Source organism: Eulemur rufifrons, chromosome 4, assembly GCF_041146395.1.
Source record: "Eulemur rufifrons isolate Redbay chromosome 4, OSU_ERuf_1, whole genome shotgun sequence".
In the NCBI taxonomy this organism is placed as follows: domain Eukaryota; kingdom Metazoa; phylum Chordata; class Mammalia; order Primates; family Lemuridae; genus Eulemur; species Eulemur rufifrons.
The window spans coordinates 8,341,127-8,367,984 of record NC_090986.1 but is presented as its reverse complement, the minus strand read 5'-3'; the positions used below and the strand labels follow the sequence as shown (position 1 = coordinate 8,367,984).

The 26,858-nt window shown below is 38.7% G+C and overlaps 1 protein-coding gene and 1 pseudogene across 1 annotated transcript; one reads left to right on the top strand and one right to left on the bottom strand.

Annotated features, from left to right (window-relative positions):
- The first annotated feature begins 226 nt into the window (after positions 1-226).
- LOC138382562 (zinc finger protein 722-like) lies at positions 227-26,858 on the top strand. Its single transcript, XM_069467021.1, has 3 exons — positions 227-349; positions 26,074-26,200; positions 26,710-26,858. The coding sequence occupies exons 1-3, from the start codon at positions 320-322 to the stop codon at positions 26,817-26,819; spliced, it is 267 nt and encodes an 88-aa protein (XP_069323122.1). The 5' UTR covers positions 227-319; the 3' UTR covers positions 26,820-26,858.
- On the bottom strand, positions 10,881-12,190 carry LOC138382859 (RNA-binding protein 34 pseudogene; annotated as a pseudogene).

Genomic DNA, 26,858 nt, shown 5'->3' with positions numbered 1-26,858 from the left:
AGCGCCAGGTCCCAGCGCAAAGAGGAAGCTGGGGTAGCAGCCCTGAATGTGCGGAATCCCATCCCCTGTCACTCGGAGCCCTAAGGGGAGGGGCTTGGCGCCCTGTCCAATCCGGGGTGCTGGGGTGGGAACTGTTCAATCAGGGAGCAGCATGAGAGGAAGGGGCGGTCCAGGATTCCGCAGGCGTCTTTGTCACTTGCGTCAGCCAGCGAAACTCAGTGTTCACTGCTCCTTCTTCTTCAGCTGTGGTAGTGCGAGCTTGCTCTGCCGAGCTTCTGTCGCCCTGCGACCTGCAGATACCGGAAAATCCCCAGGGAGGATGTCGGAACACCACGGAAGCTGGGAAGTGGTGAGTGTGCGGGGCTGGATGTCCCGGGGGGATTGGAAGGGGCTGGAACAGGCTGTGGCGGAACTTGGGCCTCCCGGGTCAGCTCGGGACTCTGAGAAAGAGTCCCCGCTGGTGCAGCTCGGCCCTGAGACGCCTCTGGCCACAAAGTGGGGCTGGGCCGGCAGGCAGAACTCTCGGCGTCCTGTCCTGTTCCCGCCTGTGATTTCGGCCTTAACCATAGCCCTCTCCGGGCAGCTCTTTGTGCCCGCAGCCCCACGTCTCCCCCAGATTGTGCCGTGACCGTGGGAGGAGGTTCCTCAGGGAAGAATCTACACTCGGTGTGCGGGGTTCCTGTATTGGAGGAGCTGTAGTCCGTGGGGTCCCTGTCCCTCCTTTTTCCTGTTAAAAATTAAATTAAGGTACCTTTAAAATATAAGTTTACTAGAGCAAACAGCGATTTGTTAATTAGGAAGCTCCCAGGCATAGTTTGTGGTTTGGGGTCCATTGGAGTGGCTTAAAGGAAAGGCTTTTATAGGTGCATGAGGATTCAATAATTGCTTGATTACAGTCGCCTTGTTTAGACTATTCAGGTGGCTATGTTCTTTTTGTGTAATCAGAGTTTAACTGGCGGTTTAGTAGTAGTTCGTAAAGCCTAAATTTTATTTCTCTGTAAGTCAGTAATTTACAAAAAAAAAATGCATTTGGGTTAGATTTCAGTGTTCTTAGGTAGGAACCCAGGGCACTAGATTCAGTTCAGTTTAACTGCCTCCTAAATAGTTGTTTTAGCACTCCACAGAGTCTGGTTTTCTCCTGCATTTTCCAAATGTATGGCAAGCAGGTTCTCAAATCCACCACACTGTTCCTCCGGCGAAACTTGTCTAGGGCTTGCAAATTGTAAACTTCCAGTTCCTTTCCCACATTCCCAAGCGCCAGCTTCCCCGCACCAATTCACAACATTATCAACTACTTGTCCTTTATTTTACTTTCCACAGAGATAGTGTTTTAACTTTTTATCATTTTTTTTTCATAGAGCAGTGGGTAGCTACTTTAAAAATATTTGTTTTCTGTTTCTGAACATTTTACATGAGAGGAGATGAGAGAATATTCACTTGACACTCCCCTGTAAAAATATATTTTGCCTCTCCTCCTTCCTTAGGCACACACACCTTACCAGAATGTCTTTGGGTTAAGGTTCTCTTTGGAAACTTTACAGGGTGATGTGTCCTCAGCCACCCTCCTGTCTTTTCATGGTCCCAGCCTTTAGAACTGTCTGGGAGATGACCCAACATGCCCACAGTGGCCATGTCTCTTAGAGTGTCTAGTGAATATCAGTCCTGGGGTCATTTCCCAGAAGGCAGCCTGAGGTGTGGGGACGGAGCCTCTCAGGGGAGCAACTGAATGCCCTAGGGCTGGGAGAAATCTCCTGTATACCCTTCATTAAAAAAGCTAACCCCTTGGGACATTAATATTTTCTTCCTACAACCCCAGTTTTTATTTCTTGGAGACAGATTGGTAGTCAGCTAGTTTGGTGCTGGTATTGATGGGAAAAGACAGAAAAGATTTCCATTTTCTGGGTTTTCTCACACTTGTGTAGGGAGAAAAACTATTCCCCCCAAAAAGGAAAACCCACACCAGCAAAATGGTGCAAGAACCTACAAAGCAGTTTGCACTTCAGGCCTGAAGTGGGGGAAGTGCAGTATTTCCTGAGAGGATGGTCTTTGAGCACTTTAGTGATCAGGATGGCAGTGGAATGATGTCTCAACTGATAGGATGGCCTAGGTTGGCACTTGAGTCACACATGTCTCTGTTCCTGTCACCACTGCCCCCTCCCTGGGTTTGTCACATTGAAAATATTTGTTTATTCAACTTTGTTTTTTTTATTATCTGTAATGTGAATTTTGGCAGTAGAGCTTGAAAGACAAGAAAATACTTTCAAAGAGTTATGAAAAAAGTAGATTTCAGAAAAGAAATCTGGTCATGTATTGGCATTTGTTAAAAATTCTCATGTACCTATTTTCATTTACCTATTTTCTTCCCCAGAGTGAGTGTAGTAAGTTTCTTAGGCCTTTCTTTATTTGGAGGTGATTTTCAATTGTATTCCAGGGCTTAGCTTTGGGAATGCTACCTAGGAAAAAATAGGAAAAAAAAAAATCTCCCTTACATTTTAGTTGCAGAGAAATGAATACATTTCCACAGAAATTGTGGTAGAAAAATTGGTGAATGACAAAGATTCACCGAAACATCCATTCCTCTCTTTTTTGCTGGGTGGAGAATTTGTGACAGTGGGTAACTCTGTTTTACATCCTGTGACCTGGATGTTGGAATTTAATGATAAATCCTTTGATAGGATTTGGCAACTCCAAGAAATGTTCACATATGATTGTTTACTAAATGATTTGTTATCATGGAAATAATAATTAAATAACCTGCTTATTGTCTGAAAGGGATAGATGCTTTTGCTTTTCCTGTTGAGGTATGAAATTTAAGTGCTTTACAATTTCTGTGATATGATAGATATATTGTGTTTTTTGTCCATGATTCCTGGCTCTCAGCTCTTGTAAGCTTTGTTATTTCCTAAGTGACTAGAGCCATAAGAATATTAATATCTTTTATTAAAATGTTTGGTCTTTTGTTCTTGTTTTCCAAAAGTAGCTCCTGAATGGTAAGTGAAAATAGTCTTGTTATTTACAATAAACCTTTCAAACACACCTAAGCTTATGTTAATGAGGTGGTTTATTGCAAAACTCTAGAAACCACTGGATGGGAGACTGGTTGCCAGGGCAACCATCCAAGTGCTTAGAGGGGTGAAATTTTTAGTTCCACCCCCAACCTATGGGGAGGGGAGAGGGGCTGAAGGTTAAGTTGATTATAAGTGGTCTGCAGTTAAACTAATTATGCCTATGAAATGAAGCTTCCATAAAAAACTCAAAAGACAGGGCTTGGGGAACTTTCAGATAGCTGAACATGTGGTGGTTCTTGGAAGGTAGGGAGCCTGGCAAGGGCTTGAAAGCTCTGCAGCCAGCTCTGCACCGCTTCCCCCATACCTTGCACTATGTTTCTTTTCACCTGTTTTTTTCTTTTTTTTTTTTTTTTTGAGACATAGTCTTGCTCTGTGGCCTGGGCTAGAGTGCTGTGGCATCAGCCTAGCCCATAGCAACCTCAAACTCCTGGGCTTAATCAATCCTCCTGCCTCAGCCTCCCAAGTAGCTGGGACCACAGGCATGTGCCACCATGCCCGGCTAATTTTTTTCTGTATATATTTTTAGCTGTCCAGATAATTTCTTTCTATTTTTAGTAGAGATGGGGTCTCGCTCTTGCTCAGGCTGGTCTTGAACTTCTGACCTCAAGCGATCCTCCCGCCTTGGCCTCCCAGAGTGCTAGGATTACAGGCGTGAGCCACCGCGCCTGGCCTCACCTGGTTTTTTATTTGTATCTTATAAAATATCCTTTATAATAAACCAGTAAATATAAGTAAGTGTTTCCCTGAGTTTTTTGAGCTGATCTAGCAAATTAATCAAATCTACAGAGGGGATCATGGAACTCCAACTTGAAGCTGGTTGGTCAGAAGTTTTGTAGACCTGGACTTGTAACTGGTATCTGAAGGAAGGACAGTTTTGTGGGACTGAGTCCTCAACCTGTGTGATTTGATGCTGTCTCCAGGTAGATGGTTTCAGAATTGAGCTATATTTGGGGACATTTAACTGGTGTCTCCTGCAAAATTGCTTGTTTGTTGATAGAGAGAAATTTGCACACATTTGGTCAAAGAAGTCTTCTGTGTTGATGTGTGTGAAAGCAGAGGAAAAGCATATCTGGTTTGAGTTTTTTCCTTCAGAATTTACTTCCCTTCTCTAAATGTAAACAGTGAGTTAAAGCAATTTTGCTGGATTCTTCAAACATTGGATATTTTCTCAGTTACAATTAAATTAATAACCCTGACTGAGAAGCAGAGACATGAGCCCTGTGACTCCAAGCTAAGGTCAATCTTGAGCCTGCAAAAGGAGTTCATTGAAGGCCCAGTGACTTCTTCCTGAGGGGCCTCCCCTGCAGGTGTCCCAGCCTGTTCACACCAGCCATGGAAGAAGCCCTGGAAAGATGGGGACCCACAGGAAGGTTTGGTTGGGTTTGGGATGGAAGGAGTGTGTGATGCCCCTTCTGAGAGCACAATTGTTATTATTCTGGAGATATTTTCAAATAAGACAAATTCAGATTTAGATGAGAAGTGACTTTATTGCAAAGAGGTATTGCAATAGGGAGAAAGCTCCAAATATAAGATCTGCAAGCATCTCCAAGGTTAGGCAGAAAAGCGCTTTCTTTCCTAGGCAGGAGTAAATAAGGTTAGAGGACAGTTGGGGGGGGGTGGGGCCGCGAAGGCAGGATGTGGAGTGGCAACCGCGAAGGCAGGATGTGGAGTGGCAAAATTACATGGTAAATCAGAGACCGATTTTCCCTGAAGTCAGACTGATCTTAGGAGGGGCACAGGGTAGTTTTCTGCTGTCTAAGGCTGAAGAGGCATCAAAGTTCAGGGGCCTGGCAGGAGAGTAACTTAAGCCATATATGGTTAACAAGTATTTTATTCAGACCAGTGAAAACAGAATTGTTCATCTAATTGTTTATGAGGAAAAAATGGGAATTTGCAGTCTGTGTCTGGTTTTATGGTAAGTAAAACAGGGATCATCAAAGTTATAATGTAGAGGGTATTTCTTTGTAGTGAGCTGCTCTTAATGTACACAAAGGAGGGCGGATTGCTTTAATAACAGCTATTTTCCAGGATTCCCTTCCAGCCCCATCTAACCCCACCACTTTGCCTTGTCATACACATCCCTTCCGTTTAGCCATTCCTAACTGTAGCAATTTTAATGAAATGGTAAATGTAACTAAAGTGTTTTGCTGAGTTCAATGAGTAGTTATATCAAATTATTGAACTTGAGAAGGGGGTTATGGGAACCCCTGATTCATAGGCAGTTATTCAGAAGTATAGACGGGCCCTCAGGGCTTGCAACTGGCATCTGAAGTGTGAACACTAATGTGGGACTGAGGTCTGAACTTGTAGGGTCTGTGCTAACTCTGGGTGATGTCAGAATTGAATTGTTGGACCACCAGTTAGTGTTGGAGCATTGATTGATGTTCAGCAAATGCCACACATTTGGTATCAGAAGCGTTGTCAGAATAATAGCATCACAGGTCAAAACCTTAGACTGACTCTAGGTGAGTTATCACTGGTGAGAATTGAGACCCTGGAGGAGGGAACATTTTCACCCCACCCTGTGAGGAAAAACAGTAGGGTAAGTGGAGTATCCAGAATAATATTTCCAAACTTCTCAGGTTGCTCAGAATTAAATTTCCCAACTTCTCAAGTTTTTCTCACTTACTACCTAGGAGTGAGCCATGCTGGGCTCCAACACCACAGTGAGAGTGGTCCCCAAGCTTGGAAACATGTTTAATCTGCTCAGTATGGGCTTCCTTGTAAACTGTGGATAAAACAGGCTGCTTACCTGAGCTGTTTCCCTTCTAAAATATTGCTGCCATGTAATTCCAATTTTCCCAAGTATTTAAGAATTTTATTACATGATGTGAGTGTAAGATTGTTATTTTCTTGCTGTAAAATCTATGTGGATTATGTGATATGGTCTGAAGAAGCAAAGAGCATTCTTGGAATTGTTTTATGTAGAATTTAAGTAATAAGAATATTGTTTGTATCCTTGTTATATATAAGAATTGCCTTGGGCAGTTCTGGTGTGCTGCCTGATCTCATCTCTCTTCTTCACCAGAAGTGACTGCCAGCCTGTATCTTTTCATTATTCTTTGTAGCTTAACTATTTGTTTACCAAGAAGCACAGGTTTGCTCAGTTTTGCCTTTTTTTTTTAGTAACTTAATGTTACCTTTAATATTCTGTTAATATTATGCTAAAAAGGTTTTTATATGGTTTTTGTGCCTCAGTCTATGATACATGCTGTGCTGTCTGAGGCTGTGGGTCACCCAATTTACTCATCCCTTCCACAGCTAATGGAACTTTAATTGTTTCAAGTGAATTTTTTGGTGTTATTGACAAGAACATTATTGGTTTTATCCCCCAAGTGCTAACACTTTGTATATTTTTGACCTAAAGGAAGAAACTGAAGCACAAAATACAATTTTAAAGGGTTTACCTGAGCCAGGGTGAGGAAAGCTCTTAACACTTAGAAGACTGAGACCCAAGTAACATTGGCCATGAGCCCCATTTGGTGTTTGTTACAAGCAGGTTTTTAAAAGCAAAAGGGGAACAAAGAGGTGGGCCAGTGCAAAGTCGTTTGTCAGGAATTCTTATTGATTTATACAAACATTGATTGGTAATTGGCTATACATTAACAATGAAGTATGAGTTATGGCATCCAGCACGTGGCATTGTTAGTTTAATTTATAGCTACTTGTGATGTCAGTCAGTGTAGAGTCCACATAGCAAACAGCTTCTAGAGGTGATTACTTAGTTCAAGGGTCAAAATGGGGAGTAGGAAATGACACCTGCCTCATTTCTGTATCTCTCTGGTCTTGATAATTTATAGGAGGCTTGCATTTTTCAGATAAAAAAGTTTCTTTTCTTTCTCGTTTCTCCCTTTTAACCAAAATATTTTCTTTTGAAAGCTTTGATGATCAAAGTCTGAGTGTCTAGGTGTCCCTCATTACTGGGAAGGCTCATTCCCAAACGGTACTGTCCTACGGTGGGAAAGGGGGGAAGAGGAGACATCTCAGTGAGAAATTTTAAGAGCACCCAAAAGTCACATTGGGATGGCATCACAGTGCCAAGAATGAGACTTCAGTCAAGTCATTGATTTACGTAGCTGCTTGTTTTATTATCTCTAGTCTTTGGAATACCATGATTTTAATTTTCTTGGAAGAAGTAAAACAGCGATACATAGCATTAATAATTTGCATAGTAGAAATAATGCACATAAGGATAATACAAAAGAGAATTTGTATGCCAGAACAACAACAAGTCTATTCGATTACGGAGCCAACTAAAAACATCAGGAAGAAAATTAAATCTAGGTTCTTAGTAAGTGGCTAGTTGTAGCCAAGTGACTTCTTTTCTGATTTTTTTCTAGATGAGTTTTTATTTTATGAGAAATGTTTTTATATATACACACACACACACACACACACACTCCCAACAAGAGATATTTGCCACCATTCTCACATCTCCTTGCTCAGGTATTATATAATCTAAAGCAATGTGATTGTCTAGTACAACCTCAGCCAGTTAATCAATGGCTTTTTGTTGACTTGTGATGGAGGCAGAAGTATCACTAATCGGCAGTTTTTTCTAATATTATAGAAAGTTTTCTAATCAAGCGTCCATGGGTATTGACACCTCATTAAGGCAAAAGTATTCTACCAGTAAAATGCATGTAGCTATTTTCTTGATGGACAGGCAGATAATTAGCAGGTTTCCCCCAAGTAGAATCTCCATCTAAAACAGATTGGTGGTGATACCTAGAGAAAATTTTGAGGTAAGTAGTCCAGTGTTGGGTTTCTTCAGAGCGATCTATAGATAAAGGGATGACCAAATATTATAAGAGATACTGACCTTCAATTTAGCAACACAGGGATTTGTCAACAATACCTGATATGGTTCCTTACACCAAGATTAGAGGGAATCTTTTTTGATGGTATTTTTAATAAACATAATTTCAAGGTTGAAGGTCGTGATCTTCAATGTCTACATGTCCTAGGAGCTCAATGTTAAAAGAATCTTTAATTAATTTAAATTTTTTAATTAGAAGCTTTGTAAGGCCTTTACAATAATGAAGAATATCACCTTTAAGATCTGGTTTGTATGCTACTTAATCCAGGTACATGAGCTTTCCTGTTGTTATTTTAAAGGGAGAATGCTGATGTTTTCCTATGGAGGTAGTACATAAATTAAACATACCAACAAAAGGGCCTTAGGCCAGGGAAGGTTAAAACTTTCTGTAAACTTTGTCAATTGATTTTATTACCCTATTTGTATATTCCACTAGTCTGTAAGTCTGACAATGGAAATGCTGAAAAATTGGCCATATGTTGCAAATATACTGAATTATTTGACCAGTGAAAGCAGTTTCTCGTCTCTGTCAAGCTCAGAAGGAATTCCCTGAACAGGAATAGGAAAAGTCTTAAAAGTTTCAAAGTACAATCAAAGAAATTTGGTCACTTTTTTTTTTTACAGTTTACTGAAAAGAACCCAGGTCTTTTATTATGTCCTATTAATACTTGATAACAATCTTAAGTGGAAGAGCCAAATTTTACCCTTGTATTGTTAACGTTAAACCTAATTTTAATAAAATTTTACAAGTAAATGTATTCAATCTCAGTCAGCTTTGACCACTCAAAGTAAGATTTCTATATACCTTTTATAACTTCTTACAAGTTTTCCATTTTCTTTATTTCTCTGTCTTTCTATACGCTCTCTGTTTATTCATTTCAATTTTTTTGTCTTTATTTTTTCAATTAAACCTTTAAATAACCTCTAAACTAGGCAGAGTTACTTTTTTTTAAACCAGAGACCACATCTTTATGTCTATTTTTGTAACCTTTTACACCAGAAAACACATCTTATTTTTTTCTCACATAAATGAGAAATTGCAAATTTAAGTTTCTTTTCTTTTTTTTTTGAGACAGATTCTCACTTTGTTGCCTGGGCTAGAGAGCAGTGGCATCATCAGAGCTCACTGCGACTTCAAACTCCTTGGCTCAAGGGATCTTCCTGCTTCATCCTCCTGAGTAGATGGGACTACAAATGTGTGCCACCATGTCTGGATGATTTTTCTGTTTTTTGTAGAGATAGGATCTCACTGTGTTGCTCAGGCTGGCCTTGAACTGCCCTCAAGTGACACTCCAGCCTCAGCCTCCCAAAGTGCTGGGATTACAAGAATGAGCCACAGCACCTGGCTCACATCTTATTTTCTTTGTACACTCTGTATGTGGAATTGTTCCTCTTTTCTCTAGTTTTAGTTATCATACATTAGTCAGAATTTTAAATCTTAGTAACTTTTAATTTATAGTGAAAACCTAAGAAGTAGGGACATTTAACTGTGAGTCACATACTAACAACTTATGAGTATGCTTTTTATAATTTTTAGAAACATAGGCTTCATATAGAATATTTTTTCAATGTGAAGCAGGACCTATTTATTAATAGATCTAGATATCTTTTTTTTTTTTCAAATGGGAAGTAACATTTTAATGTGTTTAATAATCTTATCTGCCCTGCTTTAAGAAGCAGGCCCTTTCATAGGAGAGTCACAATTAAGTTTATGCACACAGGCTACACATGAACATATCACCTATATAGTCTACAAATGTTGCATCTTTATATAACCGGAAATATATGCAAAAATATTCAAGAATGATCAGATAATAAATACTGACTTGAAGCCAACTTATGAAAAACAAGGTTCTAAGCCCTATAAGGGATGCTAAGCATAAACTATCCAGTCCCTGCATACAGGAAAACAGAGCTCTCTGCTCTCTACAGAGCTGCATTTCAAAGATCCACTAGGTTTTCCTTGTGCTAGTCCCAAAAGACAGGATTTTTAAAACAATCAGTAATAATCACCTTCCTCACCCCCTTACCCATCTAAGTGACAGGATGTGTTTATTGCAGATTTTGCCCGCCTACAACCAGCCACGCTGCTTTACTCTCACGTGACAGCTCTTTGCTGGACACAGACCCAGTCTGTAAGAACCGTGAGGGGTGCCAGCCTCTCACAAAGTGAAGCCCCAAGGGAATGCAGTGGTTTCCTCTCCCTCCTTGTTGAACTTTATTTATACTTTGTGGCTTAATTACCATGTTTTATTAGAAATGTTTCCTTTAAATATGATTTTTTTGGAAAGAATTTTTCATTCTACTGATTAACATTAAGAATCACAAGTTTTCCTGGGAGAATATTTTTCAAATAAAAATAGAGAAGCATAAATCTGCTTTACAGCCAATTTGCCAAGGACTTCAATAACCAGTCTAATCCCTGGTTAAAAATAATAAAAATCAGAGCGACATTTTTTTTAGTATTCTTTTTGTTTTGTTATTATTAGGTTGATGAAATAATATAAAAATCCAGAATTCCACTTACCATAAATCCAAAAGAACGAACGAAATGAGTGGATATTACATAACAGCTCTCAAAACCTTTTTCTTAGAGATTATGACTAGACCTTAGATCAGTGTTCCCACTTTAATTATTAGGATATTTGGTTTAAGTACAATCAGTATTGAAGTTTATTGTTTGTTTTTCTTTCAGTTTACTTACTTTTTAAATTTATCTCATCCCAAGTAATATTCTTGAAATAACAGAAGTGTTAATTATCCATTTCTAACATCCACTAAAATTCTGAATGTTCAACCTAAGTCTAAAATCATCTCTGATACAATCAGAAGTAACACATAATCCATGGTAACCTTAAAACAAATGTTTCAAAGGTAGTATTACAATGTGAATAAACTAAGAATGCGGAAATCCCCACATTTTGTACACACCATTCATAAAAAATTATAAAACTCATTACATGAATATTAGCAGATAATAGCACTTTTACTAACTACTTAGTGGGGGGGGGTAAAAAGCAGCTTCTAATCACTATTTCAGTTTTCTCTGTTTCTCGTCCACTTTTCTTCTTTCCTTTCTTCTTCTTTTTAATAAGAGCAGCTTTTTCGCCAATGAATAAACTCTTAGAATGTCCTGCATTTTTGGAAGCAAAATGAAGTCCCTGCTTAGGTTTACTGACATTCTTCAAACCTGGATTTGAATTCTGTTGTTTTAATTTTTCTTTATTAACAGAACGCATGACTCTGAGTTTTCTTCCCATAAGTTCAGAATTATTTAATTTCAGAGCAAGATGAACAGCATCTGTATTCTCAAAGAGCACGTAGCCAAATCCCTTGCCAACTCCTGTAGCTTGGTCTCTCACAATCCTCACTGCCACGATACTCCCACAGTCCAAAAAGTGTTTCTCAACGACAGACTCTTCAACTTTGTAAGGGAGATTCCCCACAAATACTAATCTCTTGTCCCTAGATGAAGTCTCAGATGCAAGATCAACCCTAATATGAAATCCATCTTCAATTTGAGTCCCATTTCTTTTCAATGCTTTTGTAGCAGCACTCTTGTCCTTAAACACAACATAGGCATTAATATTTTTCTGATCAGGATGAATTTTACGCTTTATTGCTGCCAACTTTTTGGATAGAGTTCCCTCTGCTGGAATCAGAGAACAAAATCGTACAGATTCTATTTGTCCATACTCTTTAAAAAATGACTTCAGCTGCTTCTTGTTACATGTCACAGGCAAATTGCCAACAAACACAGTTCTCTCATTCTTTAATCTCTCTTCTTCTTGGTTGATCTGAATTTTCTTTCTTTGATTTACAACTGTGTCACCTACATCGTCAAGTACTTTTCTATCTGTGACTTTAACACCAGATTGAGAATTTTTCCCTTTCTGCCCTTGTTTCTGGTGTATTTCTTTTTCTAAATCAGCACTCGCTAGAGCACTTTCCCTGTTTGCCAACTTTTTGTCTGCATCAGAGCGTTTCTTCTTCACTTTCATTTTTTTTTTGCAGGTTCTTGCAAAAGTGGTCTTTGAATCTGGGATGTACTTTCTTCCTCCTCATCCCGTTTCCTTTTTCTGGCGGTTTCTTTAGGCACGGGCACGTACACGGGTTGAACCTGAGGCTCAAAAGAGCCGAAGAGGGACGCCAGCCGACCTGTGCTGCCTCTGGAGAGCTTGTCGTGGAATAAACCCCACCAGATAGTCTCCGGTCAGATTCCCGCGAACACACCGTCGACTGGGTTCTTTCCCTGCTAGGCACTTTTCTTTTTCTTCCATTTGTTCTGCCCTTCTACAGCCATTTTTTATTCTAGATCTAGATATCTTTGTTCTCTGACATAAAAAGCCAAAAGTATATAAGCTTAAACTCATATTTAGTAATTAATGTCTTAGCATTATATCTTATTTGGAAATGACCTATGTATTCAATGAATTTCCATAATTTAATTTAGCTTAGCAAAACTCTAAGGGTATAGTTACAAAAATATTTGAGTATACTTTTTAAGTAAATATATTACTTATAAGTAAGTAACTTATAACTTACTAAGTCAATTTATAAACTTTTATTCAATTTATGCCTGTTTTATTTATTTATGTATTTATTTATGTGTTTACTTATTTTTTTTTTGAGACAGGGTCTTGCTCTGTCGCTCAGGCTAGAGTGCTGTGGTACCAGCCTAGCTCACAGCAACCTCAAACTCCTGGGCTCAAGGATCCTCCTGCCTGTCTCCCAAGTAGCTGGGACTACAGATGTGCTCTACAACATCCAACTGATTTTTCTATTATTAGTAGGATCTCACTCTTCCTCAGCTGGTCTCTGAACTCTTGACCTCAAGTGATTATCCCACCTCAGCCTCCCAGAGTGCTAGGATTGCAGGCATGAACCACCGTGCCTGGCCCATTTATTTATTCTTAACAATTATGTTTATAAAATCTCATGAGACATTTGACAAATCTAGCCCTCATCTCAAAGTTGAACTTGTTTTTAGCCATTTTTATATTCCTATATATTAGGCAATTATAAAAGCAATAACTTTCAAGTTAAATACATAGATATTTGGCTGATAAGTCAGAAGGCATAGTTTTTATTAAACTGACAAACTAGTTATATTTACCAAAATATTGACTCAAGTCATATGAACTTGAAAAATATCTGGGCTTATTTATTTAATTTATGACCACTAATTTACCTTTAAGTTAATTCAGTACCATGCAGACCATATACAACACACATGTATAGCTGTATACATACATGTAGACACAATATATGACTTACACATGTACACATTCATGCATCTAAAAGCCAAAGAGAATGCAGAGTTAAATGTAAAAGAAAGAACTTTAGACCAGAGAGGAAGCTGTCTACCCAAAAGTCTTGGGGTTCCATGAGGAAAAGGGAATATCTTGTCAAAAAAGGAGAATTCTGTGGTGTCTTTTCTGTGTTTCTCAAGCGGTCCTCAGGCTACTACTGATAGAAGTTTCCTTTAGGTCCCTTCACATGGTGTCAAAGATAGCAAGGGGAAGGAAAGACAGATAGAAGTAAATGGAAGTCCTAGAGGAACTAATTTGAGATCTTATTTTCCACGAGACCAATAATGTTTTACATTATCCTTGACAAGAATCACATCAACGAGAGGAGGAACAGACAGAGGGAGCACATATAGTTAACAGGTGTTTAAAAGAGAGGAATTAAGTTGACTGAAGTTTTTAACTGAGAGAACTTAAGTCTCAGGTAAATATATTTATACCTACATAGCCTAAATATTAGTTATAATTAAGTGAACTTTTGATTATAGAGCACTTAAAATTTTATTTTTAGCTTGTAAATAGCAAAGACTTCTGTTTCTTGGCCTTTTCTTTTTGACATTTACACTAAGAAGGAGTTTTAGAGGAGGGTCTTATTTGTTTATTAGTATAATCACCATTTAAAGCTGTTTGTCTTTGAAATGTTTTAATGAACTGTTTCCCTTTTTTTGAGTATACGGTTTCATTTACCTTAAAAGAGAAGGCCATACAAAGAAAACAACAACAAAAAGAGTTTATATTACATTCTAAATATAAAACAAAAATTTAAAGAGTCAATAAAACAGGAAAACAAAAGCTATCCATGGGGGTTCAAAAAGGTTACAAATGGGTATTCCAAAAGGTCAAGTCATAACAAATAAGATTTTTATCTTTTAGTTTCTTTCTTTTGTACACCATAAGCAGTCACAGGAATATACAAATAATTTAAAACAAACAAATCAAATTCTTATAAATGTTTCTTGCCTAAGCTAGAGTTATCCACTGAGAAAAGAAAGTTTATGGTGAGTCTAAAGAACTTTGCTTTTCTCGGAAATTCAATCTCAGCTGGAATACTATTTAGCTAATGCATCTCCAAGGGACGGAGAAGGGCATGGGAGAGATTATTGTGTCTTTTGTAAATTATTCAGCAATGTCAAACAGATAGTTTGAGCATTTAAAGAGTTTTCTGTGGGAGTTAAAGGACAGCCCTCTAAAAAAGTACTTTCAAATTGATTATTGTCAGATTCCAGCCAGGAGAAACAGAAAGTAGGCCTCCCATTAAATTTGTCTGGTTTTAAACCTACTTTTTCCAATTGTGTTTGCAAATATACTAGTTCAGGAATTTCAGAAGAACTCAATTCAGCCATTGTATTTTTGGGTCATCTTGTGTCATGTGGGTCCATTTACTAGGCATTTGCAAGATGGATGTAATATACATAAATTTAGCTGGTGTTTCCAAGTGGGTTTGACCCATAAGAGAAAGCTCAATTTTTGACATGCAGTTTTCCAACATTGAGGAGCTTTTTAAAAGTGATCAAGGCCAGAATAGTGTACCAGGTCAAAGTGTGCTACTTATGAGCATCACTCCTCAAGGTGTCACCCAAGAGTTAGGAATCACTCTCTAAGATGTCTTAGAATCTCTGATCATCTTGTTAAAAGAGTGCTCAAGGTGCTGGGTGACCAGTCAGTCCATAGGTGCATCTTCCAGCCTAGCTGAAAGTTCCTGCAGATATTCTTTCAGGGAGGCCCTGAGACTGCTACACATCAATGAGAAATGTCCCAACACCTCTCTAAAGTCTCTAGTTGCCTAGAGCATCTGAGTGGGTCAGAGGGAGCAATTGATTCTTCTTTTTGGGGTGAGAAAATTCATCCTCATGCATTTTTTTTTTTTGTTTCAATGTAACAGGAATTGGTCACAAATTTTAAAAAAGTCTGACTTACAAAAATAGTAGCTTAAATTTTAAAAACATGCTATGTAACTTCATGCCAAAAGAAGTTAGAACCACCAGTGCCAGCCTGTCAATACCATGAACCAGACTTTCTGTCCTGAGGCAGAGGCAGAAAAGACAGGGTTTTGTTTTCTTTTGAGACAAAGTCTTGCTCTGTCACCCAGGCTAGAGTGCAATGGCGTCATCATAGCTCACTGCAACCTCAAACTTGTAGACTCAACCAATCTTCTTGCCTGAGCCTCATAATTAGCTGGGATTACAGACACATGCCACCATGTCTGGCTAATTTTTTTTCTATTTTTGGTAAAGATGGGGTCTCATTCTTTCTCAGGCTGGTCTCCAACTGCTGACTTCAAGCAATCCTTCCTCAGCCTCCCAGAGTGCTAGGATTACAGGCATGAACCACTGCACGCGGCCAGCAGGTTTTTTAAAATCTTGAAACCTGAATATCCTCCCTGTAGTCAGAGACAGAAACCTCTGTTCTACAAAGGGAATGGTGAAAAAAAGAGCTCAGGTAACATCTAGACCTCACCAAAGAGTAGGATGGTCTGAAGTCAAGAGGACTCACCACTTATACTCAACAATATATTCATATTTGGAATCAGAGTAACACGAGGTGTTCTATTAATAGATGGCCAGGTACTGAGTCTAGGAGTAGTGTTTGATGCTTTCAGGGAGGGAGGTCACTCAATCTTGCTCAGAGCACCAGAAATGTCAACCTAAAGGAAGAAGCTTGAGATACAAAATATAATTTTAAAGAATTTACCTTGAGTCAACATGAGGACAGCTACCTGGAAGACTCAGACTCGTGTAACCTTGGATATCAGCTTTGTTCAGCCTTTGTTATGACAACCCAAAATAAGTGACTGAGGCAAAGATCTCAATGAATGGAGGTTTATTACACCCAACTTTGAGAATGTGCCTGGGAAAAGCACAAGCCACAGAAGCATCTGTGATCTATACTTTCTGATGAAGGATGTGGGAACTCAGTATTTAAGGGGAGGGAGCATACAGAAAGAAAAAGGAGGGGGATGGAGGCAAATGGTTACATTCTTGTGAGACTTTTGCAAGTGCCCAGGACATATTATTTTGCATAAAATAAGGTGAATGTTTAAAAAGAAAAAGAAAGTAAAGGAAGAATCTATTATGTAGATGTCCCTGGTAGGTGGAAGAATGACTGATTTTGTCTTCTGTTCTATACCTGGGAAGATAAACTTGGAATCAACATTAGTGTAGAATCAAACAGACATCAGTTTTTGGAGCAGACTTAGCCTGAAGACCCAAAGTTACAATTTGTATGTCTTTGTTTGTGGGAGGCCAGCAAAGAATTTCCTTTTGAATGATCTGTGGTGGCAGTCCTCAGATACGTGAGGCCTTTTACTTTCCCATGGGGATCTGGCTGATACATAATATTATTAACAGCTATTCATTTGGAAGAGGTGTTGCATGACTGAGCCTCCAGACTTCACCTTCTCTTTTACATAAGAAGTTGGGGGGAGGTCTTGAGATTTTTATTTTCTTTACAGAAGAAATTTATATGTAGTGTAATTATGCCTTACATATTTTGGTGTGCAAACTGGCTTATAGAGTAACCTATGTTGTCTTTTAAACTATAGATGAAGAATATCCCTATATTCATCTAAATATAGATGAAGGTTTTTAAAATAAATAATATTTTTGTTTACATAAAAGAAAATACATTATTTAGTAGCTTAGTGGGCTTATTTTGGGTAAAGTGTGCTCTTATCTGGAGGCTTCATGAGTATTCTGAAATAACTGCAAAATTCATCAAACAAATGAGAATGATTATCAGAAAATCAGACCTGGCTTATATTTTTCTGCAATTAGTGAGAAAGCATCACATGGATTTATGTTATTTAGACTAACTGGGGAAATCCTTTTTAAAGTGTAAACCAGACTATACATTTTCAAGGATTACTCAGTAGAGCTTCATGGAAAGGACTTGTTGAAAAATAAGTAAAATCAGGTTTGGAAAAATCGGACCACTTATGTCTACAGATTTTGGGCTCAAAAAGGCCACTGTGTGGTGAAGATCCCTTGCGTTACAAAAGAATGATTCCTGTGTTTGTTTTCCTGCAAGTCATAAAGGCAAACTGTTTTTATTTCTTCATATTTTCCGCTTTGCAGAAGGGGCAAGCTTTTTGACAAGAGCCTATGTGCACTGGGGCAGGTTACAATTGATGAAGTGCTACATGCATTTGAGCATGTTAGTGAGGGATAGTGAGTCTTGGCATCAGGAAGTCTGCAGAGCTCTTCAGAATCTCAACCCCTTTGTCTTGCAGAAATTCTGCCATTTCTGGGAAAAAACTCAAGGTCAAATAGTTAAAAGTTACTGAGTCCTGCTCATCAAGCCCCACTGGACTCAGAATCTGAAACATGAGAGGGAGAGGATTATTAAAAAACATAGAGATCACAGAAATTTGTTCATAGATCTAGTTACAATGGACAGAGATGTTTATTTTTGAGATCATCTACTTTATCAGGCTTTTCTTCAATGATATTTTTTTTTGTTGTATCTAGTTTAAAAAGGGCTTTTATTCTCAATACAAATTGACATAGTCTCCTTTATTGTCAGGTAATAATCCTAACCACAGCTTTTTCCCCCCCCTATATTCTCTTTAATTATCTGGATTTGAAGCAATAATCTCATTTTATATTTTCCAAATGAATTTACAAGTTTCTAGACACTGTGTGATAATCTGACTTTTATCGTACATTTCCAATATATCTTTTATTAGACACCCCCTATTTATTTATTTAAGTGTATTCTTTCTTGTACATTCTATGGATTAATAGATAAACAAATCATATATCTATCTGTATGTAGATATAAATAGATATATGTTTAGACATGTGGTTTTTCACAATCATGAACAGTGATCACTTTTTTCAACTTTTAAACTAACTCAATATAACAACATACCTTACATCTTCAAGCATATATGCATTTCAATAATGCATACACATAAATATATACAATGTAATATTTTTTAATAAAACTCTTGGTTCAATTTAATCTTGTTAGGATTTCAGTATCAATTTTGACACTTGCAACTAACTTCAAGTTGTCTTGTGCTGACTTTTTTCAGTTTTTATGTCAGGTAATACTACATCATAGAAACACATTGGAAGAGCTCTATATCTTTATGTTTTGCATCAGTGTCTAAAACCTGCAAATTATGTCATTTTGAATGTCTGGTACAAATGGAATACACTCCATTGAGGATGTCTTAATCAGTGTACTGCACTTTAGCATATGTGCTCCTGAAGCGAGCACAAGTGTACTGCACTTTATAATCATGAAAACTAAGTTTTTCTCTGCGTGATCATGTTGATATGATACATAGTTATTTTCATTCATTTTAGTTTGGTTTTAGTGTTTGCTTTTTAATTTACTGTAACTTTATTATTTAGTTTACTTTAACTTACTTTATTATGCATAACATTCACCTGAATCAAATGTCCCTATGTTACACGTAAAGCATCATTAAACAGGCATTTTTCTCCACCATACTTTTTTTTTTTCTCTCTCTCTCATTCGACAGTGTGCCTTGGCCCATTGCTCCGTACAGGCACCCAGAGAAATTTCTCTTTTATATCCGTGGCTGATGAGTGTTCTAATGTGCGGGTGGTGTTGCTGCCCAACCAGGTTGCATTGCCCACTGAAGAGAGAAGAGCCAATACAGCGAGGCAGTCAGGGTTTGCAACGGAGAAAGGGTTTAATTCTATAGAGTGCTAAGTGGGGAGATGGGAAGAATTTCTCAAATCTGCCTCCCTAAGAATTTGGGAGATGGACTTTTAAAAGATATTTTGGTGGGCAAATTAGGCAATTGGGTTTGTTACCTGGTTAGGTTTGGCACAAAATTATAGGGATGTAGAAATCATCTTGTGTTGAGTCAGTTTCTGGGGAGAGGTCATAATTCCAGTTGAGTCAGTGTATTAGTATGGGCTGCTGGTCTGGGTGGGTCAGCCAACCCACTAAAATGCAGGGCCTAGAAGATCTCAGAAACTACTTTGAGATTTCAAAAAGGTGATGTTATCTACAAAGAGAGTTAAGAATCTCTATGGCCACCAGCTGTGTGACTCCAGAATAGCAATTATAAAGAAGCAAACAGGGAGACTGATTATTATCATTATTTTTTGCTATGTCTGTGCCTTTACAGAGTTGTAGGCACTTACCACAGTTCTCACCTTGCACCCTTTTATTGGTTAGTAAAGGGTGTTTTCAGTATTTGAGACTAATTCAACTTGTACCTTATTAATGGACACAGCTGCTCTTTCCCTTATTTTGCTATGACATGTAAAGCCACAGGGAATAACCTTAAAAATATTTCTTTCATGTTGGTAAAACTAATTGCACAGTACATTCCTAGAACTGGGTTTCTAGAGTCCAAGGTTAATGCCATTGTGCATTCCTTTCTACTTTGATTATATAATTTTGGCTTCCCAGTAGAAATACACGGGTGCCTATTTCTTTATATCACTTAAAATCATAGGGTTTTTGACAACTGATAGATCAAAGTAGATGTCTCTTTGTTGTTTTTAGTGTGCATTTCCATTTTTACTATATTTTTTACTTATGAGCCACCTGCCTTTGTCAACTTTATGTCTATTGTGTTAAATAACTGAGATTGTATTAAAATCGGTATCTGAGGATGTTGCACTATTCTATTCAAATAACTTTAGGTCATTTTGTGTCTTTTGAAATCTTAACATTTTCATTATATTTGTTTTGCATATTTTAAAAATTTTCTTCTGAATGTATTTATTGTAGTTCTGCTAATCTCTTTTTGCCTCCATTACATTTGCTAAATTTTTATTGGTTTTATGTATGTAAAAATCATTTAAAAAAACAAGAATATATATAAAATATTCTTCAAAATGTATGTAAATTATCTTAACAGCTAAATAGACCATTTGCCAGTCTTTTTGACTCTGGACTCTCTTTCTCTAGAACATTTAAACCATTGCTTTGAGGCCGGGCGCGGTGGCTCACGCCTGTAATCCTAGCACTCTGGGAGGCCGAGACGGGTGGATCGCTCGAGGTCAGGAGTTTGAGACCAGCCTGAGCAAGAGCGAGACCCCGTCTCTACTAAAAATAGAAAGACATTATATGGACAACTAAAAATCTATATAGAAAAAAATTAGCCGGGCATAGTGGCGCATGCTTGTAGTCCCAGCTACTCGGGAGGCTGAGGCGGTAGGATCGCTTAAGCCGAGGAGTCTGAGGTTGCTGTGAGCTAAGCTGACGCCACGGCACTCACTGTAGCCTGGGCAACAAAGTGAGACTCTGTCTCAACAACAAAAAAAAATAATAAAAAAAAAATAAACCATTGCTTTGAAATGTAAATAGCAAAGAAGAGAGGACCCTATCCCACAGTTTCTGTTGGAGAGTAGGAACTTACACTCAGCAGGCACATGGCTCCAAGTTGCAAAACTACCTCCTGTCATGATGATGTGGAAAGTTTACTTTTTCTTTGAATATAGCTAAAACACAGATAACCTCCCTGATCACCAGGTGAATTTAGGTTGAACTATATATGACAAATGGTGCTGTCGAGTCTTCTACTTTTTTACTAAACCAAATTGAGGTCTGCTGACCAAGCACAGCAAATCCAGACACTGATGCAAAGAGTTTCAGTGAGAGAAAGAGACATTTTATTGCATAATGTCACACAAGAAGAGTGGGCAGCTAACACTTAAGACCCCGAACTCCCCGGTGGCTCACAAGCAAGGATTTTTAAAGACATGGGTATATTTCAGGAAAGCAGGAGTTGCAGGCAAAATTACAAATCAATGCATGAAGGTTTGTTTGGCCCAAAGAAGATTTGTTTGGCCCAAAGAAGGTGGGATATCTTGAAGCAGGGGCTTATGGGCCATAGGTAGATTCAAAGAGAGTCTTTGATTAGTGGAAAGGGATGTAAAGTGAGTGTAAACTCTCTCCAGGCCCTTCAGGAAGAAATTTAGAACAAAGAGCTGCAGTCAGAGTTCAATTCTTCAGTTTCCCATCTGCATTTTCCATTTGGTAAGTGTTTCTGATAAACAACTTAAGAACATAGTTAGGATGTTATCTTTTCGTTTCCATAGGGCACTGAATCACCTCACGACTCTGGCCTGCTTGGAGGGCTATTGTGGTTACTTTCATTTGCTCATCAGGTTGCCCATTCACTTTTCAAGGATAGCTAGGCACCTTGAAAAGTGAAAGGAAATTCTATCTTTTTCCTTTATTTCCATTCTTGTGGGACTCTTCAAGTCCTTAAGAGGGATTTCTGCTCCATTGCAACTTGAGGACTAATCATAATGACCTTTCTTTCCCGTTGTTGCATCCTCTTAGCAGATTGCCTGTGGTGAAATTCACATTCTGGTTTAATTATGTAATGAAACAATTTTCTTTTTGTTTTACCATTTGGAAAATTTTGGGGGGCTGGATATAATTTTGGTTTTAATGGTAATTCCAAACTCTGTCCGGAGTTACCAGACATGATATAAACAGAAGGTGACTACCTAGAGTCACTCTAGAGGGCCCTTCCTTTTGTAGCTTCGTGTTATAAGCCAAAATTGTTGAGAAAAGTGCAAGTTGCCTCCAAATCTGCAGGCAGAATGGTCTCTTTGCCTATTTGGGACCTACAGTCCCTTCTAAAGCAGCTTGACCATGTGTTTACAAAAATAACCTCACAGGGGGCAACCAGTTGTTCCAGCTCTGTCTTTCAACGTCCCTGGCATTATCAAACCTGAAACTGCTTCGGAGACCCTGGGATTCAGAAAACCAGCCAGGCTCACACATGTGTTTTGAGTAGTTCTAAGAATCTCAACTTCTCCTTCCTTCTGTTGCCCAAATGCCCACAACTGTGCAAGGGTTTCCTGTACTTCCTAGCCCTTCCAACCCCTAAATCTGCAGCTTCAGATTCTGAATCCAAGTCCTGGGGTTCTTCAGAATGTGTTAGAACGGCCTCCTTGTGGGAATCTTTCCTCCAGTTTCCCCCCCCTCTCTGTAACACTCAGGGATACAAAGCCAGTTTAATCCCACCTAGAATCTGCACTTCAGACCTAGCTTCCACTTGGGATTCACTGAACAAAGCCAGGCTGAGGATGTACAGAAAACCCTGAGGAGACATTTTCTGCATCGTGAGCGATCAACATAGACTTTGTAAATCCCCCTTTTCAAGTATGGCCCTCTAAGTTTTCAGTGACCTGCTGCAGATGTGAGAGGCTCCTGGTGTAAACAATCTGGTGGCAGAATCAGTAAGTGTAAACAAGCACCTCAGCAGTGAGAGAGTTTAGGGCCACAAAATATTCAGAGCCATGACCACAACTATGCCTGTCTGTACACTGTGTTACTGAACTAGAGTACCCTTGTCCTTCCTCATATTCAACAGTTAGCTGATCAGAGTCAGGTAATATGGATTCAAGGGTGGCTGCTACACCAGGGCAGTTCCATTTTCTATCCTGGTCCCGTAGAGTCACCATGAGTCTCTCTTGACTGAATCACCATGGGGACATCAGCCAAGGCTCACTGGGGACACTCTCACCAGCACCTGGCAGTAGTTAAGACATCTCGGGATGTCCTGTGCAGAGTAGGTTCAGGCCGACAACAGGATCTAATTCTGCTTCCATCTCAGAGGAAGAGGAATGAGTCCCCCAGGTTTGTTTCTCCCCTGACAGAAGAAATTTCATTTGTTGGAACCCAGATGGGAGTCGCTCCAGTTTCCTGGTACTTGGGTAAATAATGATGAGGAGGTCTGGAGACACAAACTAACACATAAACCACTTTCCTCAATTTCATATGGCCATTAGAAAAACAGATGAAGCAATCATAATCCCTACTATCTGGGGACTATTACCCTGGAGCAAATGGAAAAATGGTTAAATTCAGCATCATGTGGTTGGTACAAAGAAAGGAGGCATACAGGGGACTTTGGCTTCATTTGGGCCACTTCCCTTGTGTTGTCGTGAGTTCTGATGTGACGGCCTGAAGAGTTACTTATGGACAGAAGAATTGTTGTTTTTATTGTTATTTCTATTGCTTTTACCTTGTTAAGTATAAATATTTAGCTTCTAATATAAATGTCCTAGAAAACCCTAAGGAATTCAATTAAATTGCTTGTTACTATATGTTATAGAATATACCACAAAGTGGTGTAGATTAAAATTATACAAACTCTAGAAGTCAAGTTTCTCTTGAGCAAGTTTAGAGAAGACAGAACTGAATATACCCCTGGGGCCCCCTCCCTGCCCCAGCCCTGCCCAGATTTATGCTCTTCTGAGGCTGGTCCAGGTCTCACTCCACCCTGGAATCTCCCTGCACAGAACTTAGAGGAGATCAGAGTATTGTATGGCTTCTCCTGCTGTCTCTCCACAGCTGGTGCTCACAATTTCTCCAAGCCTGAAAGCAGATAAATGAAAGGAAGAGACTATTATTTTGGGGCCTTCATTTCTTTCTTTTTTTTATTCAAGCCTGTGTTTCTGGAGACATTCTACCCAGCAATCTGTTTTCCATTTCTTTAGATTTGGTCGTTGCTCTACAAGTTACAAGAAAGTAAATACAGACACAACAATGAAAAATTTCTCTGAACTTTACTCCACCCTTGCTTCCTGTATTCCTCTCATCTGTCTACATTCAGCTTGTTTTCTATACATTTTCTTTTAAAAATCAATAATTGATAAACAAAAGAAGAAATAGGGTGGGCCCTTCATCTAAATCCTGAGAATTATGGGACATTTAGTATTCACCTCCCAGGGTGTTATGAGGGTGAATTCATAAACTGAGTTTCCTAGAACGCTGCACTGTACCATATTTGAGCACATATGCTCAGTAAACATAGCATTAATGCATGTGCACATGTTGTTTTCCACATGTGGACTAACTCAGACACTGCTGCCTTCTCCAGCCTATGTAAACTTTAAAGGCAATGCCATGTTTCAGGATGGTGATTGGTGGTCTTCATTTTGGACCAAAAGTATTTTTGCCATGATAAGAGTGTTGGGTGTAGGGCCTTTTGTGTGCCGTGCCAGCTTTCTCTGAGTGCTACTGATTACAGGTGTAGGGGGAGCAACATTAACACTAACAGAGGACTTTTTAAAGGAGCCAGTTCATGGACCCCCTTCCACACCTGCAGAATCACATTACTTAGACTAGGACCAAGATTAGCAAATGCTCTATGTGCACATTCTAAGAGATTCTCAGTCCAGGTTTTCCACTGGAATTACATGGCCAGTTTGAAACACCATCACGTGTGCCCTCCGTGGAGAATCTGTCTGTGGTCTGGGTGGGAGCATCCATGTGGTTTTAAGTGACTCATGTGATTCTAAGGTGAGGCTAGGGTCAAGAACAAGGGCTCTGAGCTATATTTATGAGACTTGAGTTCAGACTTTGTTCCTGGAAGATCATAGGGCCTTCTCTGCTTGGATTTTGTAGGGGTAGCTTGGTGGGTCCAAATTCTCATTGCTTGTAGCAGAAATTGCTGGTGACTATGGCAGGGAAGGGCACCTGAGGGCAGGAAGGAAGAAACTCACACTTTGCTCTCCATGTATCAGTTCCTGACTCTCCTGTGATAAAGGACAGGGAAGGTGAACCTTTTTTGCACTTCAAGGTCCTTCTGCCTGTGTGTGTGGTTGTCACAGTAGAAGGGGCTGTGCTGATACCGTTAAAGGCATATTATCAAGATGGCGGTATGATTTGTTCAGGTCATTTTACCTAAAAAGGAATTTCAGAGAAGGAGGAAGAGGAAGAAATGGCTGCTTCTCAAGTAGTTATGTCCCAGGTCAGGGGCTGTGTTCACTTTTCCCAGTGGAATGTTATCAGTTTAGACTCTGCAAACCTTTACTTCTCTCCTTTGGTGTTCCTACCTAATCAGTTTGTTTCAATTATTATTTTTTTTTTCTTAATGATAGTCAAGAGGCTCTGAAAAATTCTTTTTTCTTACATACAAGAGCCTTCTCTCCATTCTTTCCATCCAGGCTTATTAATACCATGAGCAATTCTCACCATACATTTATGACCTTTAATATTAAAAACTATTCCCTTTGTGTGTTTTGAACACCTTGGAAGCAGATTCTAGGATGCCCAAGATTCCTACTGGAGATGAGTTCAGTCCCTAGGATATCAGTGAAGAAGGGGAACATGTACAGTTTAGGTTCTATCTGGATGTTCCATCAGCTCTATTCAGAATAAGATTAATAAAATAGATAATAATTGTCCAGAATAACTCAGAAAGTTCTGAGAAAGAGAATAATTAGAAGGGATTTGCTCTCTAGGATCCTAAAAGAAAGACTATTTAAATACACTATTAGAGATTATAGATCATGAAAGTTATCTGTAGCATGAACTTAGCATAAAACTGATATTTTTTCATGATGAGATTCAGGTTATAATTTACCTTTTTTCTTTGGCCAACAATATCACAGCAGTGATGTCTTTGTGTATTGGCATCTGATGATAATTTGTCCTATGACAGTTGACATTAATTTTCTTCCTTTGGTTAAGGTTCTCTCTGACAGATTTTTTTTTTCACTGTAGATTTAATTACTTTTCTCTTTAATAGGTATCTCACGAAGATTTAACAATTGATGTGCATAAATCATCACGTTTAACGTGGAAGTTCCCTTTTCTTCTTAGATTCCCTTTGCATATAGCTTTAGAAAATGAAGTCTCTCATCTTTGTTTCCTGGTCACATGAACTAGGTTAAATCCAGGCTCTGCCACTTACTGGATGTTTGAAAACCATTCCCCTTGGGCCAGAAGCTTTAACGTGACTGGTTGAGCTTGTTAGAAATTCAGAAATTCAGACTTCACCCCAGATCTCCTGAATCAAAATCTGCATTTTAACAAAAGCTCCAGTTCATTGTTGTACACATTAAAGTTTGAAAGATACCTTTTAACTCAGCATGACTTTTCATGCTGGCCACTTTGTAAATTTGTGCTTTTCTTTCAGGAACTGTTGACATTCAGGGATGTGACCATAGAATTTTCTCCAGAAGAGTGGGCATGCCTTAACCCTGCTCAATGGAATTTGTATCGGGATGTGATGTTAGAGAACTACAGAAACCTGGTCTCCCTGGGTGAGGATAACGTCAATACACAATTTTTATTCCACACTAAGGTTTTCATATTCTTCCTTTGTAGAATGTTTTCTGGGAGTTTCTGCTTTATATGAATGAGTTTCAGATCCTTATTTCCGGGGAAAACTCGGAAATTTGTTGGACTAGAAAATATCTTCAATATTTATCTTGATAATTATCTTACCTTTTTTTGAGCTGATCTGTATCCTTCACTGTAGATTAGTGGTAATCCCAGAAATTTAGTTGCATAAAGTATTGTTGTTCACAACTTAAAACCCAATTTCCACTATCAATTTTTGATTCACCAGTACTGGGTAATAGAGCTAAGGATGCACAAATTTTAAGTACTTCCTAAATATTCTAGTAAAGTTTATCAGGAAATGGTACTTTGGAATTAATTATCTAAAATCTTCTATAATGTTCTTTTTTTTTTTCTACTGAGCACAGTACTGAGTTGGTAATTGCAGAATTTCAGCAAGAGTCATGTTATGTTCTTTTTATTAAAACAGGTCTTACAGTCTCTAAGCCAGACCTGATCACCTGTCTGGAGCAAAGGAAAGAGCTCTGGAATGTGAAGAGACATGACAAAGTAGCAGAACACCCAGGTAGGTGGGAGTGAATGAAGCAGATGACACAGGTGAGAGATCAAAAGGTCAAG

Coding starts and splice junctions, on each gene's coding strand:
- LOC138382562 (XM_069467021.1), top strand. CDS start 320: ATGTCGGAACACCACGGAAGCTGGGAAGTG. Junction 350..26,073: donor ACCACGGAAGCTGGGAAGTG/GTGAGTGTGCGG, acceptor CTTTTCTTTCAG/GAACTGTTGACATTCAGGGA. Junction 26,201..26,709: donor CAGAAACCTGGTCTCCCTGG/GTGAGGATAACG, acceptor TTATTAAAACAG/GTCTTACAGTCTCTAAGCCA.